This window comes from Pelodiscus sinensis, chromosome 20, assembly GCF_049634645.1.
Source record: "Pelodiscus sinensis isolate JC-2024 chromosome 20, ASM4963464v1, whole genome shotgun sequence".
Taxonomy (NCBI): Eukaryota; Metazoa; Chordata; order Testudines; family Trionychidae; genus Pelodiscus; species Pelodiscus sinensis.
This window is the reverse complement of record NC_134730.1, coordinates 13,702,910-13,722,495: the sequence shown is the minus strand read 5'-3', so window position 1 is coordinate 13,722,495 and position 19,586 is coordinate 13,702,910. Positions and strand designations below refer to the sequence as shown.

Below are 19,586 nucleotides of genomic sequence, written 5' to 3'. Positions count from 1 at the left end.
CAGCCTTTTCCCCTCCTCCTCCAGCAGCCGTCTGCCTGCTGCTGTGTTACTAGTGCAGGGCAGAACAGGAGCAGTGCAATGATTTGCTCTTTGTTCTTGGAACAAGAGTAGCTCACTCAGCTGCCAGAGCTTTGAAAGGGGAGGGGGACATGCCTACAAGGCGGCAGAGATCCAAACCCGGAGTGCATCAGTCAGGTCAGGCATTGTGGGATACTGGAGGAAGCCAGTTCTGTCCACAAAACAAACAGCAGGGTCCAATAAAGGTAGGAGAAGTGAAAAAAATTCTCTCATAAGGTGGAAGTTGTTGCCAAAACTGGGAGTTTCACCCAACAAATTCACATTGCAATGTGTACACAGGCATTGTTTTCTTGTTGTTCAAGAGAGGATGGAGAACAATCCAAAGGAGAGTGTCACCCCATAGTGAGAGTGTTACATGGTCTCACTGTGTCTGTCTGGGCACCAACTCCTGGCAGGTCCTCCGGTACCTCACCCAGATGGCAGCACAGACTATGCATAGGAAGACGAGGCCCTTCAATAAGCCCAGGAGCAGGATAAGGATGGTGAATCTGTGCAGTGGAAATACAGTAGAAACACTAAAACTCTGTAGATTTGACCGGACGCCTCCAATAAAACATTCCGGGGCGGCTCTCAGGCTGAAGATGTGTCCAGAATTTCATTGTAGAAGATGCAACACACCGAGCCCAGTTCCCCTCCCTGCCTTTATATGGAACCTCAGCACCTCCCTAGGGGATTCATTCTTGCTGTTCTACAACCTCATGCGACAGGACCCAGACAGCCCCGGGCCAGAGCTACTCTGTGTCTAGAATGGCCATTTCCCTACGTATGGGTCCAGCCCCACTGCACCTCCTGGTTCGTGCTAAGAAAAGCGATGTTCCTTTTTCCATGGGACGTTATCAGCCAGGACATCAGTGCTCTTTGTGCCTCGGCAGATGGATCCTGCCTGGGCATTGGGAGCAGTGGCCAGAGAGACACGGGCAGGAGCAGTGGTACTCACTGTGCAGAATTGGTGTCTGCGCTAGAAGAGAAGCTGGATGCAGTATTTGTGGAGGAAGGCGAATCTGGCTGCTTTGTCGTTCCTGCAGTTGAGATTGGGGAAGAAGCAGCTGTAGATGCAAACAGACATCCAGGCTGCTTTACAAATCTACTCTGCCCAAAATGTTTGGCGCACGTCTGATTGTTTATGAAGTTCCTGCAGGGTCAGAACCTTCAGGCTTAAGTTTCACGCTTCAGAAATTTTTTGCCACCTCTTTGAAGATAAAACAGAAACCTTCCTGAATAACCAGAAGGTGGATCAAGACACTGAAGCCTTCAAGTGAAGGTAGCTCTTCTAAATACTCCCTGGGCTCTATCAACTTTTGTTTCCAGCCATCTGGATAGCACTTGGCAGGGTGGATTGTCCCTGCTTGACTCCTATTACAGGCAGGCTGGGCATGCCAAATAACGCATGTGCATCTTGTTAGATGTGCTGTAAAAGGTGTTTGTAGGCTCCATTGTCAGCTGGGTCAGCATCACTCACTCCATTCAGTTCATAATTTAGTGATACCTCCCAGCTCAGTTATTTAAACAAAGCCACACATGGCTCTGTCTTCATTTAATCACAGGAGGGAAGATGAAGGCGTAAAAACACTGAGAATTTTAGGAATAAAAAAAACCTTCCTTCCCTGAAAACAGGAAAAATCACCAAGTGACAAAAAATCACTTACCCGTCACAGCTATTGCAAATCACAGTCAGTGAAAATCGAGAAAAGGGACACGTCTGAACGTCACTGACATGACACTGCCCACATCGTAAATAAAGCACATTTCATCACAATGTAACAACCCTCACTCTGAGTCCAAATGAGAATTTTTTTGCACCAATAATCTCAGCATAGGAACCTTTGGAAAAGAAAACTGCTCCCCTGCACTGCGCTGGAATAAGGGGCAAGAGATGTCAGTTGCTTGCAGGAGCACTTTCATTTTAAGTGAGTTTTTAAAAAAAGCTGCCCTGGAAGGCCTCAGTGTCCTGAATTCCATTGAGTTTATTCAGGGCAGGTTTCTGTTTCATTTGCAAAGAGGTGGCAAAACTTGAACTGAGGTCTCTGCTGCTGTTGGCTGCACCCTTCCCCCAACGCCACCCCTCAAAATATTTGGGATACCTGGCTACAGTAAAGGGGGGATGGGGATGGAGACTGGCAGCTGCCACCTCCCCTCCTGCTCTGTCTATCCTGCTCCTCCCACCTCTCTTCCTCTTTCATCCCGTCTCCTCCTCTCCCTGGGTATGTCTACACTACCCTCCTAGTTCGAACTAGCGGAGTAATGTAGGCATACCGCACTTGCAAATGAAGCCCGGGATTTGAATTTCCCGGACTTCATTTGCATAAGCGGGGCGCCGCCATTTTTAAATCCCCGCTCGTTCGAACCCCGTGCCACGCGGCTACACGCGGCACGAACTAGGTAGTTCGAACTAGGCTTCCTAGTTCGAACTACCGTTACTCCTCATTCCACGTTACTCCTCATTCTAGCGCAGACGAGGAGTAACGGTAGTTCAAACTAGGAAGCCTAGTTCGAACTACCTAGTTCGTGCCGCGTGTAGCTTGGTGTTGGGTGCTCTCTTCTTCTCAGTCCTTCCCCAGGCCACTTGATGGCCCCTCCCCCAGCCCATTCCAAACAGACCCTCCTGGTTCCACCTCACCCCACCTTTACCAGCTGCCACCCCTCAGGTCCTGCTGCTTGGTGCTGACTCTGCAGCCATTCCCCCCTGCTCTCTCTTTGTGTTCCTCATCTCCAGAGCCCTCCGGCTCTCCCTTTCTGTCCCCTCTGGTTTCTGGTTAATATCAATCACCCTGTGCCCTCTGTGGTGCTCCTCTGTGTCCTTGTCTTGTGGGGTGGGGCCCATGCCCCAAGCCTTGTTCTCCAGGCCATGCCGAGGACTCAGCGCTGCAGCACCATATGCACTGGCGCCTTAGAACACCGCAACTTTCTGCACTCAGGCTGTGAGTGTGTGTGACTGTGAGTGCGTTTTCACCCCCCCGAGCTGGAAAGTTACAGCAAAACTTGCCAGTGCACACAAGCCCTTGGAGCGAACCACCACCACAAACCTAGTACCCACGATATCTTCACCACAGGTGCAGATTTCAAGTCTTCACTTCCCTGCCCAGTTGCTAAGCTCCATGGTAGGCTGCAGCCACTGCAAGAGCCTACCTGGGACTTCCCAGCTCTGCTGTGGAAGTTGGCAGAGCTTGTAAACTGTGCAAGCAGTGAACTTCCAGCAACCCTCACAGCGCCCATACCCTTCTCCCCTGGGAAGAGAATTCAAATCAAAACAGGGATCCTCCAATGGCCCAGGTTTCCTCTGCACATGACTCCCTCCTGGGCAGGGGCACAGAGTTATGTGGACCGATGGTGCCCAGATCCCATGAACATTCTTGGCCTGGGGGCCCTGTTCCAGCAAAGTTTGGGGCTCTGTCTCTCCCACAGGCCTGCTTGCCACCCCCATACACCTTCCCCAATGTCTTTCCCCCACAGATTGCTACCCCTGGGCAATTTAAAAGGGCCCACTGCCACTGCCAGAGCAGGGAGCCCCAGGTTAATGCTGCCCTTTCCCCTCCACACCCCATCTTTCCCCCAATCCCTGCTGGAGCTTAACCCCTCTCTGCTCCTGCACCCAAACTCCCTCCCAGAGCCTGTACCCTGCCCGAGCCCAGAGCCTGCAGGAGCACTCAAGTTCCCTCCCAGAGCCTTAGGGAGCGGTGCTGGACGTGGTCTGGGCACCACCAAAAATGTCAAACATGCCACCTCTGCTCCCTGAGAACGCCAGGCTCCTGTGAGCCCTTGTGTTCTCTGGGGCCCTCCTTTCAGACCAGTCGAAGGGCAAACCTGCAGGCGCAGGAGCCAGTTCTGTAATGGGAAGTTTCTACCTCGCCGAGCTGCCCACTTCCCTTTGAAGAGGTGGGTGTTTCACCAGGTGAGGAAGTTGCTCGACATCCATTCCCCATGAGGGTGTTCACTGTTCGCATTAAGGGGAGCGGGTCACAGCGTGAATGTGACTCTTAGCAGAGGCTGATAAAAAAGCTTTGACCCAACTACACAGATTGGCTGATGGCAGAGCCCTGAACAATGTTGCTCATTGCTACACAGCCTAAGGCTGGGTCACCAAGTGCCTTTAGACTCCTGCGGCTGCCCTGTGCCAGCTGCCTAAGCTAAGGGGCCTGGACTCCAGGGTGTGTAATTGCAAGGTAGACATGCTGGGACCCTCCCGTCTTGTAGAGTCCTAGAACTCTGGCTGAAGGCCAAGCCTGAACTCTAGAGCTGCAGTTACAGGCCCTTAGCCTGGGCCCTGTGAGCCAAAGTCAGCTGGCACGAGGGTTGCCAAATAATTTCACCAAAAATACTGGACCCTCCCCCCACAAAAAAGTGCCAAAAAAATGTTGTTGAAAGCAGTCACAGCCCCTTTAATTGTTGAGCTGCTCCCCTACCCCTTCCCCGACCCCTGCCACCTGTCCATCTGGCGCCAAGCAGGAAAAAGCAATATTTTCTCAATTTCAGTACCAGATACCTGGCGACCCTAGCGGGCACAGACCAGCTACAGGTTTTTATTTCCAGTATAAACAGTGGTTCTCAGTCTGCGGGTTGCTTGTGGTCCAATCAGCTCGATGCTGGGGTTGTATGACATCCTCATGGCCATACAGGTAGCTTATCTAGTGGGTGCATGTGGCCCGTATGACTCGCAGAGTGCAGCCCACAGTGGTAAATAGGTTGAGAACCGCTGATGGAAACATACCCACTGAGCCTTCGGCTGTTGGGGAGTCTCCACCCCTTATTATTGCCTAGGGCAGCCCTGAGGTTGTCCCCGCACAAGCATCCAGAAGTCACATGTCAGTCTGCAGCAACCATGAGCTTAGCTTTCAAATCTTGAGAGTGTTTGATTATTTACAGATGCCTTTTTAAACGCTGTATTTTTAAAAATCTTTAAAAAATCTTCTGTTGCTTGAAACTGGAGGGTGCACTTGGCTTGTCTTTTAAACTTTACTCTGCTGCCTGGAAACTTTTGCTAAGGAAAGCTCAGCTCCACCCATAATTCTGATAATCCAGTAGCTGGGGCTTTAAACAAAGCACCGATCAGCGTATGACTCCCACTAAAATCACAAGAGCTGGTAACATTGCAGGCAACCAAGTGGATCTGGCGGGAGTGGTGAAGGCAGGGGATTAGCATGAAGATGCTATGGGTGCTGAGTTTAAAGGAGAGTGGAGTGCCTGTGGGCCAAGTAGGGAGAAGGAGCGATTCCCCTCTCTCTCCTTCCAGCTTCCTCTCTACACTACCAAGTTATTTCAAAATAATAACTTCCGAAATAACTATTTTGAAATAAGCTTATTCCTCTTCACAGGCAGGAGTTATTACAGGCAGTCCCCGGGTTACACACAAGATAGGGACTGTAGGTTTGTTCTTAAGTTGAATTTGTATGTAAGTCGGAACTGGTACATATTGTAGGGGAAACTCTAGCCAAACATTTCTCCAGAGCTCAGTTTTATTCTCCCACACCTCACTTCCCTCAGTCCTTTATTCTCAAGCTGAGGTGTCTGCTGAGAAAAGCCGCTTCGCGTCTCCCTGGTCTGCTGGGGGGGGGGGGGGGGGGGGGAAGCAGCTAGTGCGGGGTTGCCTCACCCCGTTTGTAAGTAGGGATCTGATGTAAGTCGGATCCATGTAATCCGGGGACTGCCTGTATTTCGAAATAACAGGCTTGGTAGTGTGGACACTCATCTTGTTATTTCAAAATAACTTCTCAGTGTAGACACGCGCTCACTGTGGGGTTAATGCAGGTGCTTGGTTTTGTGGGGGGAGGGGAGGAGCTCCCCCTAGTGGTGCATGAGGTAGACATGAGGACTGGGAGGGAAGGCGAGAGGGCACAAGAGGAAATATAGAAACTGCAAGAGGGGAAGGAGAAACAGGAAAATCTCCAGATATGGAGGCTGGAATATACCACATGCTCACCCTAACCTAGCCTCTTTCCTTCCTCCTGCTGTGTGCGTGAGAGGATGGAAGTGACTGAGTCAGAAATCACCCCAGGGAAGGGCAGCTGCATCGCCCACAGAAACGCTCCTTTCTCCATAAAGCTGTCGTCTCTTTTCTTTAAAATGCCTCCACAGCCCATGGCCTCCCTCTGGGCCACTCACACGTTTCCTGCTGGACGTGGTAGATCCTTCAGCTTTTCTGAAACCCGAACATTTCATGTTCCCTGCCAGGTGTCTCAGGACCTTTCACTCCGTTCTCCTATTGCCCCTTCCACACTCTTGCCAAACCGGAAGGGAAATGGAGAAGAAAGGGAGCAAGGAGCTGTTGTGGCGGCTTCTGAGACCTTCTTCCCTGAGTAGCCTTCAAGACAGGGTTGAGCAAAAAGCGGCTCAGAGACTGCACACAGTTCTCCAGGGTTAGACCTGGCAGGCCGCCAGACTCTTCATTTTCCTGCGTGTCCGTGGATACTTAGATAAAACATCTGGTGACCTGCCAGTGGCAAACTATGTCCAGCCCAAGTTTGCCTCCAAATTCAGTTTGGACTCAGTTTGACTCCAAATGCATCACTGACATTTCTTTATTAGCATAAAATCAAACCACACCTGAGCTGATCAGGCTCAGCTGGAGGGGACAGGCATAGGACGTATCTCACATTCACTGTACAGAATCATGAATCAGCTTAGATACATTCCTACAGTAAATACTGCTGGTTAACAGATCAGATAACCCACTGATTTTTATAGCCAGTTCCTGTCTAGACCACAATCTTCCCATACTGCAAACAGTCACACATTGCTTATTAGCCAAATAACACTTTTCTACTAGCTTCATCTTTTACAAGTAGATAGTCAAGTCATGCTTTGTCCATGTTCTTGCTCAGAACAGTCCGACATGGACTGCAACTCAGTATGGGACAATTTTGGTCATTGTAATGTTTCAGTGATTAAAGATAAAATATTGTATGTACTTATCTAAACACATATAAACCTTCTGTCAGGTAACACCGGCAGCAGCCAGAGCCAGGTATAATATCTAGGGGTGTCTGTGGGCACTGTGGCTTGTGCCAGAGAGGGTGTGGGGTGGGGGAAACAAATGGACAACTGGGACCCAAGCTGGGTGGAAATCTGTCTCTGCAGTTGGGCCTGTTTTCTTTCCTAAATGTCTTCATGTTAGGAGAAAATGTGACTCCAATTAGCATCATTCCGCCCTTGAGGCACAAATTCCAGCTCTAAGTAAACTCTACCTCTCCAGAAGCCTGAGAAATGACATGGCTTTGTGAGATTAATAGGTCTGGGGCAGTTGGGATTGAGGGAGGGAGGGGATTCCACCGGAGAACACCTGGTGGCAATTCCCTCACTTGATCTCATGTCTCTATGGCCTTGTCTCCGCTACACCAAGGATGAACGCTGCAGAGATTGATTCATTGGGCCACCGATTTCTCACATCTGTTGAAAACGTGATAAATCAATCTTCGTGTGCTCCCATCGATGCCGTATTCCACCAGGATGAGGAGAGTAGTTGGCATTGATGGGAGAGCAGCCATTGCCAACCTAACTGGATGCAAGATGCCGCAATGAGTACATAGACTTCAGCTATGCTATTTGCCTAGCTGAAGTAGATTGTATGAGGGGAGGATAGTTCATTTGGGGCAGGCTGTGTTACTGCTGGCTCTGATCCTGTGATTTGCATCATTGACGGAGTCTATGTCTATTCTACCAAGTTCAGTCGACAAAATGTACTACACCCAAAAATGGACAAAACAGAAATGGCCACACAGTGTTCACTTGCTCCCCCTGTCAACAGATCATGTCCACGCTGGGGATATCATCATTGACGGCGTGAGCAATGCATGGTGGGTATGTACTGGGCCTTCTCCAGGCAGATGCAGGGCCTGGGGCAACCCCTCCTGCTTTGGGCCTTGCTCCCATTTCACCCCCTTCCCTAAGCCCCACCCTTGCCCTGCCCCTGACTCATCTTTTCCTGCTCGTGTTTCACCCGTCCTGCACTTTGAACTCCCATTGGTCCCCTCCTTTGAAAACCCTCCCCTGAGTTACACAACCTGGGGGATACGGGGGCACCTATCAAGGAGCGGCAACAGGGCTGGGTGATGGTTGTGGAGTGGAACACGCTGGAGTATCACTCTGCTTTCCATGGCTCCTGCCACTGCGGTGAATGTGTGGGTCACCCCTGCTGCCAGACCCAGGCAGAGGCACCTACTGCTGGGTCATACAAAGTAGGGATCTAGAGCGGACGCATGGAGCCATCCGATGGACGGGGTGGGTCTGGGTATAGATCCCATGGTGCAGTGCGGTGGGATGGCAGAGCTGATCTCTACATATCTTGGGATTCCCTCCCAGTTCTCCCGGAGCATCCTCAGCTGGTGGGAGCAGCCCTGAGCTCTCCCAGCTGAGGAATGTCAAAGCAGCACAGCCGCATGTGCCCTTCCCCGTGCAGCAGCAGTCTGCCAGCTGCTGTGTTTCTAGTGCAGGGCAGAACAGGAGCAGTCCAATGAGTAGCTCACTCAGCTGCCAGGTATGTCCCAGAGCTCTGAAAGGGGAGGGGAGCTCACCTGCTGGGCAGCAGAGCTCCGGACCCTGAGCACAGCAAGCAGGGCAGGCATTGTGGGATACTGGTGGAAGCCAATTGTGGCAATAAACCAAACAGCAGGATCCACACTGGCTCTTTGTCCATGATAAAGGGAAGAGAAAACTCTCTCACAGGGTGGAAGGTGTCACTGAAAATGGGCGTTTTTCCTGACAATCTCACCTAGCGGGGTGCGCACTCTCACTGTTTGGTTGCAAAAAGGCAGTTTGCTGACAAAACTTGGTAGTATAAAGGTAGACTTGGTGGAGTTACGCTTGCTTACACCAGGGATTTGGCTCTAGGCTCTCCAATCCTTTTCTTTTAGGACAAGGGCTTTTTTACCTGGTTTTCATAGAATTTTTGTCTCGCTGGCAAAACTGTCCTTCTTGGGGGCATTTCTCTTTGATCCTCAAGCGATACAAACCTAACTCTGGGAAACAGAGACAGACACCTCCAGCAGACTCCGTACTCTTGGGGAAATAGCTTCACTTGAGAGGAGAAGAAAACGAGATTCTTTGCATAGAATGCTTTGCCCAAAGCTGGAAACCAGCCTTCTGCTACGTCTGGTTCTGCTTGCAAAGAGGCAGTTCATGAGCTGCAACAAAACCCACAGAAACCCCCCAGGACAGAATGAGAAAGACTTGAGGCCAGTAACATTTTGCTCACTCCCACTAGGGAGTGAGTCTGGTTCTAGGAATCCCTCCCTGATCAGGACTATTGAGCAGTGATGGCTCCTTCTTCCCACTCAAACTCATCCCAGTTATGTATAAGGGTTTGTCAAAATGTGGCCAGACTAGTACAGCAGAGGGCCACAAGGGGGCACAAGTGAGGCAGACAGGCAGGAGAGGAAGCAGACTCAGTAGACGACAGGACACATAGGGTAAGTCTACACAGCAGAGTTATTGTAGAATAACTGACGTTATTTCAAAATAACAAAGAGCGCATCTACACAGCAAGCCATTATTTTGAAATTAATTCAAGCTGGAGAATTTCTTATTCCAACTCCTGTACCCATCAATTCACGAAGAGTAAGAGAAGTCGAAGGAAGAGCGCTCTTCCTTCAACTTCCTGCTGTGTAGACAGCACCAAAAGCCGAATTAAGGTATTTCGACTTCAGCTAAGCAACTGACACAGCTGCAGTTGTGTAGCTTAATTTGAGTTTTGCCCTGCAGTGTAGATATGCTCATAGGAGCTATACGATGGGGAAGGGGTGGATTGTTGGCTCCACTTTCCTCCATGAACCTGGCAGCTTGGTTGTGCTGATGTAAAATGATGCTGAACGAGTTTTTGAGCTGGGGAACAGAGCGGCACCCTCCCCTGCTGCTGTAAGCATCCAGTACTGCCTCCTAGTGCTGAGGCTGGCTGCCAGGAGCCAAGTGGGCCCAGCAGACAGGTCCTTGTGCCCAGCAATTGGCATCCTGCACATAGGTCAGGTGGCTGGGAGCTCACATCTGGGCCTAGTGGCTAGCAGGACCGTGGGAGGCCAAGACACTGGAGAATGAGAGTGCAGGCTGGGTACGTCCAAAACGTGGGGTACTACAGCACCCCGTACATCTCTCCTGTCCATGCCTAGGCTGATGTACCACTAGAAATACTCCGCACCAGTGGAACTGACCGTTTCCTCCATCTCTGAAGCAGGAGGGAGAATGGAAGGGACATTGTAAATTGGTCTGTCACTATATTTCATCCTCCCCCCCCCCCCCCCCCACTGCCTCCCATTCCGGAAATTGAACAATACACGGCGCATTACTTATGTCACAGTACAGCTAGGATTGAGCACCCCAATGGAGTGTCACCCCACAGTGTGGGTGTAGCATGTTCTCACCGTGTCCGTCTGGACACCATCTCCCTGCGGCTTTTCCGGTCCCGCACGCTCCCCCAGGTGTCAGCACAGATTATGCCCAGGAAAACGAGGCCCTTCGATAAGCCCAGGAGCAGGATAAGGATGGTGAATCTGTGCAGTGGAAATACAATAGAAACACTGAAGCTCTGTAGATTTCACCAGACGCCTCCAATAAAACATTCTGGGGTGGCTCTCAGGCTGAAGACGTGCCCAGAGTTTCATTACAGAAATGCCACACCCAGCCCAGCTCCCCTCCCTACCCTTATATGGAATCCCAGCATCTCCCTATGGGATTCATTCCTGCTGTTCTACAGTCTCATGCAACAGGACCCAGACAGCCCCTTGCCAGAGCTACTCTGCATCTAGAGTGGCCATTTCCCTACATATTCACCTCCAGGTTCTTGCAGAGAAAAGCAACATTCCTTTTTCCATGGGACGTTATCACCCAGGATGTCACTCCTCTTTGGATCCTGCTTGGGCACTGGGAGAAGTGGCCAGACAGACAAGGGGCGGGAGCAGTGGCACTCACCGTGTAGGGGTGGTGTCTGCGCTAGCGGAAAAAGTAGATTCAGTCGTTGTTGGAGAAGGTGAATCTGGCTGCTTTGTTATTTGTAGTGTCTCTATAGTTGGGCTTTGGGGTGGAACATCTGTAATTGGGCTTCTGGGAGAAGCATCTGTAGAAAATGACAGAGCCAGCCCACTTTACAAATCCACCCAGCCTCCCATGTTTGGCACAATCTGATTGTTCATGAAGTTCTTGCTTTCTCAGAACATTCACCCGTAAGTTTTTGCCACTTTCATGCCGATAAAACAGAAACCTGCCTCAGATAACTGGAGCACATATGAAGACAATGAGGCCTTCCAGTGCATGTAGCTCTGTTAAAAACTCCCTGGACTATGTTAGCTTCAGGGCATTTGTACCCAGCCATCTGTAGCACTTAGTAGGGTGTCTTGTCCCTGCTCCTGAACAGTGAGAGCTTTATCTTGACTCCTATTGTGGGCAGGCCGTGCATGCATGTGTGGCTGACAGTAGCAAATGACAAACGTGCATCTTATTAGTAGGAATATGAAAGTGTAAGCATGTGGACAGTTACATGCAGGCTCCCAGTACGTGCAGGAACTAGCTTAATATCAGCTCCCTGTAGGCACTGGGCCCTGGGGAGCCGACTGCTGCCCTGCCCTCAATCGTTGAAATTCTCAGCTGTTACACAGTCACTTATTTAAACACATTTTAACATCTCTACTTGTCAGGTGTGTGTTAAATGGGGCAGGTGTTCGTAGGCTCCACTATCAGCTGCACCAGCAACACTCACTCGATTCATTTCATAGTCTAGTGCAGTGCTCACCAACCTTTTTCATCCCAAAATCACTTTTTGAGTTTACCTGCAACCCAAGATCTACCCCAAGATACTGTTGTAGAATAAACCGTCTGTTTTTCATTTAAACTAGAAACACCTAAAATCAAGTATTTATAATTATACATTTTGTCCTCTATTCACCATGCCTCACCTGTGACTGCACATTATCTACCAGTGCCCCCACAGAGCAAAGGGGGGAAGCTCTCCACCATCGTGCATCCTGCCCTGTTCACAGCAGCGTTCCACCCACCAAGGGTGCCCCAGCAGGGTGAGCCTCACCGTGCCCTGGCTCCAGCCGGAGGAAAGGGGGGCAGCTGGCCCAGTGTTCCTTCTAAGATTTTCCATCCATGAGTGGACTAAGTTTTGTCTTGTGCCTCAAGATTGAGGCCATGTGTGCTTGTTCATATGAGTGCTACCATTGCACCTATCAGTTACTAACATACACACACTCACACTCACACACACACACACACACACACACACACACACACACGTTATGGAAGAAAGAATACTAACACAGCCCTTTCCCAATCTCAAAGAATAAAAAGAGCTGGTACAGCAGCACTTTTATCCACACATCTTTATAACGATGGCTGACCCTAAGTGCCAATGTCCTGTCCTGTCTTTGTCCAGCAATCTGCTTATTGACCAGCCCTACACTATGTGATTTGTCACCACACACAACACAGGAGGCCTTACAGTCATTCTGAAAGAAATGGGGGCTTCCTAACAAATGAGCCAGTAAACAATGAATTGTGATGGTTGCAATAGGTACAAGAACAATCCCATTTACACTTTGTAACTGTAATAAATTTAGCTAAGGTGGGATTGCTGAAACATGGAAGGAGAGGATGGAACTAAACATGGCTAAAATACAGAAGTTATCAAAGCCCAGGCCAAAGGAGATCTCAGCTGGAAAAAACAAACAAACCTTAGTCAAAGCTTAAATATGAGAATGAATAACAGTTTAGAAATGTAAACAACTTTCCTTACATTTGTTCATAATTTGCAATTTACAAATATGCCCCCCAAAGCTCTTTGAAAGTCTAAAATCATTTTAAAAACAAAAGAGTCTCTTGATCTCTGTTCTGGTTATTCAGGGCAGGTTTCTGTTTTATCTGTTGGAAGTGGCAAAACATTTCTTCATGATGAAACTTAAACTGAGGTCTCTGCTGCTCTTGGCTGCACCCTTCCTCCATCCCCACCCGCTAAATATTTGGGATACCTGGGTACAGTAAGGGGCGGATGGGTATGGAGGAGCTGCCACCTCTCCTCCTGTTCTATCTACCCTGCGCCTCCCCTTCCCTCTTTCTCTCGCATCCTTTCTCCTGCCTTATGCATCAGGGCTGCGCCCCTGCCCAGTTCTGCCCCCTGGGGAAACGCCCGCACCTTGTCTCGGCTCAGCCAGTGACTGGCGGGGGCTGAGCCCAGGGACCTCAGTAGTGGGAGTGACCAGCCATTGTCCCAAGGGGGCGCTGTGGGGCTGGCAGGGACTGGGCAGCGCTGAGCAAAGGTGCTGTGGGGTGCAGCGGGGGGGGCTCGATGGCTGGAGTACAGCAGGGGCAGCGCCCTCCCTCTGAGCCCTCACAGGTCTGGGCCCGGCCCCTGAGCGGGGGGGCTGTGGGGTCTGGGTCACAGCAGATCTGCCCTTCACCCTCCTGCCGCCCCAAGGCAGCGCCGGCCGCGCCCGACCCCGGCAGCCCTGACACTGGCGGGGGCAGCGCGGGGATTTACCTGGGGAGACGGAGACTGACACCGTGTGCCTGAGATCAGTCTGCAGCAGAGCCCTCTCTACCCCGCACTGGTACTTGCCGGCGTCGGCCAGTGCCAGGTTCTCCACGGTCACAGTGAACACGCGCTGGGTGCGATTGTCTCGGATGGAGAATCTGCCCCGCGTCACCTCGGTCTCCCGCTCTGTGGTCTCAACTAAGTGACCGTCGGAACAGAGCCTCGTTTCTCGCCAAATTCCTTCCCGGCACCAGAACTTCGAATAATCCTCGTAGCCCTTCTCATACCCGCACTCCACAGTCACCGACCCGCCTGGGCGGCCGCGCACTGACCCGGGGCCCGTCACTGCCCAGCAGCCTGCGAGAGACAGAGACAGTGAGACACGGGCACCCTTCCGGCTGCCAGCAGCAATGCCATGTCCCCAGTGCCCGGAGAGGGGGTGATGCTTCAGTGTCTGGAAGGACAGGCAGGGGGTCAGTGTCTGCAGCATCTGGGTTTCCATGGTTACCCGTCCAAAAACCTGACACCTTAACGCTGTGCCATGGGAAGGAGAGCAAGTGCCACTCTCCCCTGGGCCTGGCTGGGAGCAGGTGCGGGCAGCTCTGCTCTCTGCAGGTTAATGAATCCGTGTAAAAGAGGGGCCTCGAAATGAGTCTTGATTCTCATTACAGGACAATGTAGCACTTTAAAGACTAACAAGATGGTTTATTAGGTGATGAGCTTTCGTGGGCCAGACCCACTTCCTCAGATCAAATAGTGGAAGAAAATAGTTACAACCATATACACCAAAGGGTACAATTTTAAAAAAAATGAACATATATGAAAAGGACAAAAATAATTTCAGAACAGAAGAGGGATGGGGGGGGGGGTCCATCTTGTTAGTCTTTAAAGTGCTACATAGTCCTGCATTTTGTTTCAGCTACACCAGACTAACACGCTACATTTCTATCTTGATTCTCATTGGCACTCATGTCTCTTTGCCCCACTCTGGTGGGGCAGAGAGGCTGAGAGAGGACGCCACAGTGAATTATAGTTTTGACTTCTAAGATTTCCAGTAGGAACATTTCCTACAGCAAACATTCTGCTTCAACAAAATATTTGGATTTTTTAATTGGGGATAGTGACAGGACAAGTTCAATTTCATACCGACTTTTGAAAATGAAATACTCGTTTTCTTTTTCACCTAAAATGTCAGTTTTGGTTTTCCAGTTCAGGCTCCTGGTTTGATTGCTGTTCTCCAGAGAATGCCAAACGTGCAACATGCCAGGAGAGCTCATCGATATAAACCGGACTAGTTTGACAATTTGTAAAACACAGTTTAGAAGGTGTTAATGAGTCTGAGCTAGTTTGTTTGATTTCACATAGTATCTATAAATGCTAATCTAGACAAGGGATAGGAAAAGAGCAACACCTCCATCCTGAAAGGTTTACTTCTGTGCTTCAGGTTAAGCACAAGGGCCCTCGGGCTGGTTTCATAGGGACTCAGCCTTAATGTAAATTGGTTGGATAAATCATGAATATGAAGGATGGGCAAGTATTTATAATATTAGGCTCCAAATTGGTATTTTTGATTCACTTTTGCTACAGTTATTGTTTGATTATTTTATTTAAAAAAACTGCCTTTGAATGTCACTTAAAAATATTCAGTAGACAACGCACATCCCAAAACCCCCGCTTGTATCAGTTATCAAGTACTTCACTATGTCCCTGATAGCAAGGTTTCAGTAGGGTTTACAATATAGTATCCCCTATTCTCTTTACATGTTCATCTCCAGAGCTGCTCTAAAAGTTTGATGTGAATAATATTTCTTGAAATTGCTAGTAACCCATCCCCAGTTGGTGGCTGGTCTGATGGTCGCACCATTGGTAACGCTGCTCCTCCTCCGCAATCCCCACCCGCCTCCCCTAGTCCCACCGGGCCGCTGTTGGGGTGTTGGGCTGCTCACCTCTTCTCAGTCCTTCCTAAGACCACATGATGGCTCCTCCCCCTGCCCATTCCAACCAGATCCTCCTGGTTCCACCTCACCCCACCTCTACCAGCAATCCTCACAGCGCCCGTATCCTCCTCTGGGAAAAGAATCCAAATCAAAACAGGGACCATCCAAAGTCCCCGGTTTCCTCTGCACACGACTCTCTCTCTCTGGTAGAGACAGTGGGTTATATGGACCTGTGGTGCCCAGACCCCAACAACATTCTTGGCCTGGGGGTTCTGCTCCAGCAAAGTTTGGGCCTGGGCCTCCAGCAAAGTTTGGGCCAAGAGCCTTAGGCAGGTGGGAGGGAGGGAGTTTGAGTGGGGGAGGGGTGCACAAGATGGTCTAGGCATCACCAACATTTCCACAAACCTGCAACCTCTGCTCCCTAGGAAACCTGCAACCTCTGCTCCCAGGTTTCTGTAAGATGGCTGGGACCCTCCTTTCAGACCAGTGGAAGGTGAAACCTGCAGACCCAGGGACCAGTTCTGTAATGGGAAGTTTCTAGCTCTCTCAGCTGCCCACTTCCCTTTGAATAGGTGGGTGTTTCACTATGGCTACATCTACACCGCAGGGTTTTGCCGGCAGAGAATATACTAATGACAGTGTGACAAATGCTAATGAGCCCTTCATTAGCATGCTCTCTGCCAGCTAAACCCTGTAGTGTAGACGTAGCCTATGAGAGGAAGTTGTTTGACATGTATTCCCGATGGGGGTGTTTACTTTTGCATTAAGCGGAGGGGATCACAGTGTGAATGTGACTGATGGTGGTAGAGCCCTGAACAATATTGCTCATTGATACACAGCCTAAGGCTGGGTCACCAAGTATCCTTAGACTCCTGCGGCTGCCCTGTGCCCCCCATTGTCAGCTCACAGGGCCAAAGGACAGACAGGGTGATGGGATTCACTTCAACACAGCTGATTAGGGATAATGTACTTTATTAAGCTTACTACTCCACTGCTACTACACGTCACAGGGTACCCTCTAGCACGCGACAGCGCTACAGAACAATGCTTAAAGGAGTAAAAGGTTCCGTGGAATGCTGATGCCTCTTCTGCCACAGGGAGTCCCGATCCCGAGATGCCTCACATCTGGGTCGTGGCGGACGTCGCTCCAGTTGGGGAATTCGGGGCACCTCTGAGACTGGAGATCTGCGATGAGACTCAGCTGGGGCGGGACTTCTAGTGATCTTATACTTTAGGGCTACGTCTACTCTGACCAGTCTTGCACAAGAACATATGCAAATGAGGCGTTGCTCTTGTGCAAGACTGGCCGGTGTAGACATAGCCTGGCTGTTTACTGAGTGTGCACAAGCTGGCTCAGTACCACTGTTAATGTTCCCACGGGGCTGAGAACCGAGGTCATGGTGTCTATCCCATAGCTGGCTCTCAGCTAGCAAGCACAGGGAGTTGTGGCCGATGAAGGCCTTCTGAAAAGGAACACTTGGGCTACGTCTAGACTGGCATGATTTTCCGGAAATGCTTTTAATGGAAAAGTTTTCCGTTAAAAGCATTTTTGGAAAAGAGCGTCTAGCGTTTTTTGCGGAAAAGCGTCCGTGCCAATCTAGACGTACTTTTGCACAAAAAAGCCCCGATCACCATTTTCGCCATTGGGGCTTTTTTTGTGGAAAACAAATCTCTGCTGTCTACACTGGCCCTTTTGTGCAAAAGTTTTGCGCAAAAGGGACTTTTTCCGAATGGGAGCAGCATAGTATTTCCGCAAAAAGCACTGATTTCTTACAGTAGGAAGTCAGTGCTTTTGCGGAAATTCAAGCAGCCAGTGTAGACAGCTGGCAAGTTTTTCCGGAAAAGCGGATGACACAGCCTTGGGGTTTATGCTGACCAGGCTTTGCTTTGTACAGCTGAGATGGACACTTCCATTCTTGCTGTTTGAGGCTACAGGCAGGCCTGCCGGCATGTCTCATGATACCCTTGTTGTTTTTGCTGAAACAGACTAACCCTACTACCCCTCTGAATCTTGTAAACTGTGCAAGCCCAGTCACTGAAGTGTGTAAACAGCAACCCACCCAGTGCCCACGCCCTCCTCACCTGGGAAAAGAATCCACATCCTGATGAGGATGAACTTCATGGTCCTGGTTTCCTCTGCATTTGACTCTCTCTCTCTCTGGGAAAATCAGGTTTCTGTGAGACGGCTGGGACCCTCCTTTCAGACTCGTTGAAGGTGAAACCTGAAGACTCTGGAACCAGTTATGTAATGCGAAGTTTCTAGCTCTCTCAGCTGCCCACTTCCCTTTTCAGAGGTGGTTATTTCATTAGGGGAGGAAGTAGCTTGACGCCCATTCCCAAGGGTGGTGTTTACTGTTTACATTAAGGAACAGGTGATCACAGCGTGAAATGTGACTGATAAAAAAAACTTTGACCCAACTACACAGATTGGATGATGGTAGAGCCCTGGAAAATGCTGCTCATTGCTACACGGTCTAAGGCAGGGTCACCAAGTGCCCTTAGATACCTACGGTTGCCCTATGCCACGTGACTGGGCTAAGGGGCCTAGGCTCTAGGCTGTGTAATTGCAGTGTAGACATGCGGGTACAGGCGGTAGCCTGATCTCTGGGACCCTCCCTCCTTGCAGGATCCTAGAATCATGGCTAAGCCTGAACCTTACACTGAAGTTACAGGCCCTTAGCCTGGGCCTGGCAAACTCGAGTCAGCTGGTACAGAGCAGCGGCAGGTTTTTAATTGCTGTGTACACTGGAGATCCTCAGCCTGTGACCCAGTTAGCACAACTCTGTAGGTGGTAAAACATCCTCATGGCCATACTGGTAAGAACATAAGAATGGGCCATACTGCGTCAGATCAAAGTCCATCTAGCCCAGAACCTGTCTTCTGACAGCAGCTAATCCACAGTGCCCCCGAGGGACTGGACAGAACAGGTATCATCAAGTAATCCATCCTCCGTCACCCATTCCCAGTACTGACAAACAGAGGCTAGGGACACCATCCATTCCCCATCCAGGTTAATAGCCATTAATGAACCTAACCTCCATGAATCTATCTAGCTCCTTTTTGAACCCTGTTAAAGTTCTAGTCTTCGCAACATCCTCTGGCAAGGAGTTCCACAGGTTGACTGTGTGTTGTGGGAAGAAATACTTCCTTTTGTTTGGTTTAAACCTGCCACCTATTAATTTCATTTGGTGACCTCTAATTCTTGTGTTATGGGAACAAGTAAATAACCTTTCCTTATTCACTTTCTCTACACTAGTCAAGATTTTACAGACCTCGATCATATCCCCCCTTAGTCTCCTCTTTTCTAAGATTAAAAGTCCCAGTCTTAATTACTCTCTCGTATGGCAGCCGTTCCAAACCCCTAATCATTTTTGTTGCCCTTTTCTGAACTTTTTCCAATGCCAAGAGGTCTTTTTTGAGATGAAGTGAACACATTTGCATATAGTATTCAAGGATTTATATAGAGGCAATAAGATATTCTCTCTCTTATTCTCTATCCCTTTTAAATCCCGTTCTGTTTGCTTTTTTTACTGCTGCTGCACATTGAGTGGATGTTTTTGGAGAACAATCCACGGTGACTCTAGATCTCTCTCTTGAGTGGCGACAGCTAATTTAGTCCCATCATTGTATATGTATAGTTGGAACTATGTTTTCCAATAGGCATTACTTTGAATTTATCAGCATTAAAATTCATCTGCCCTGTTGCTGTTGCCCAGTCACCTAGTTTTGTGAGATCCTTTTGAAGCTCTTCACAGTCTGATTTGGAGTTAACTGTCTTGAGCTTATCTATTTTGTGCATACAGCCCACATAACACGCAGAGAATAGCATAATCAGCCCACAGTGGTAAACAGGGTGAGAACTGCTGATGTAAACTTACCTCTGAGGCTTCCGCTGTTGGGGTGTCTCCCAACTCCTTTATGATTGCATAGGACAACCCTGAGGTTGTTCCCCCTCAAGCATTCAGAAATCACATGTAGGTCTGAAGCAACCATCGGCTTAGCTTTAAAATCTCAAGAAGTCCTGTTTTAAAAGCTATTGTTTGAATCCGGTGGGTGCACTTGGCTCGTCTTTTCAAACTTTTCTCTGCTGCCATGCGCCTGGGAACATTTTTTCTGTTTCTAAG

At 49.6% G+C, this 19,586-nt stretch overlaps 2 protein-coding genes across 2 annotated transcripts in view; both read right to left on the bottom strand.

Annotated features, from left to right (window-relative positions):
- Positions 1–6,479: 6,479 nt before the first annotated feature.
- LOC142819114 (CMRF35-like molecule 6) lies at positions 6,480–14,342 on the bottom strand. The gene is made up of 4 exons (XM_075903742.1): positions 13,532–14,342; positions 10,969–11,113; positions 10,422–10,550; positions 6,480–9,191 (listed from the first exon to the last, which is right to left on the bottom strand). Exons 1-4 carry the CDS (start codon positions 14,025–14,027, stop codon positions 9,185–9,187), a joined length of 777 nt encoding a protein of 258 aa, XP_075759857.1. The 5' UTR covers positions 14,028–14,342; the 3' UTR covers positions 6,480–9,184.
- Positions 13,802–19,586, bottom strand: part of LOC102456325 (CMRF35-like molecule 5) — a 139,986-nt gene continuing 134,201 nt past the window's right edge. Inside the window, exon 8 of the mRNA XM_075903735.1 lies at positions 13,802–13,882. The gene's annotated coding sequence lies outside the window, so the exon portion shown is untranslated. The remainder of the gene's footprint in view (positions 13,883–19,586) is intronic.

Bases quoted from the DNA above. Each gene is read 5' to 3' on its own strand.
- LOC142819114 (XM_075903742.1), bottom strand. From the start codon at position 14,027: ATGGAAACCCAGATGCTGCAGACACTGACCCCCTGCCTGTCCTTCCAG. The intron at 11,114-13,531 runs GTAAATCCCCGC...CATTTTCTACAG, and splicing joins GTCAGTCTCCGTCTCCCCAG to ATGCTTCTCCCAGAAGCCCA. The intron at 10,551-10,968 runs GTGAGTGCCACT...TCCACTGCACAG, and splicing joins GCAGACACCACCCCTACACG to ATTCACCATCCTTATCCTGC.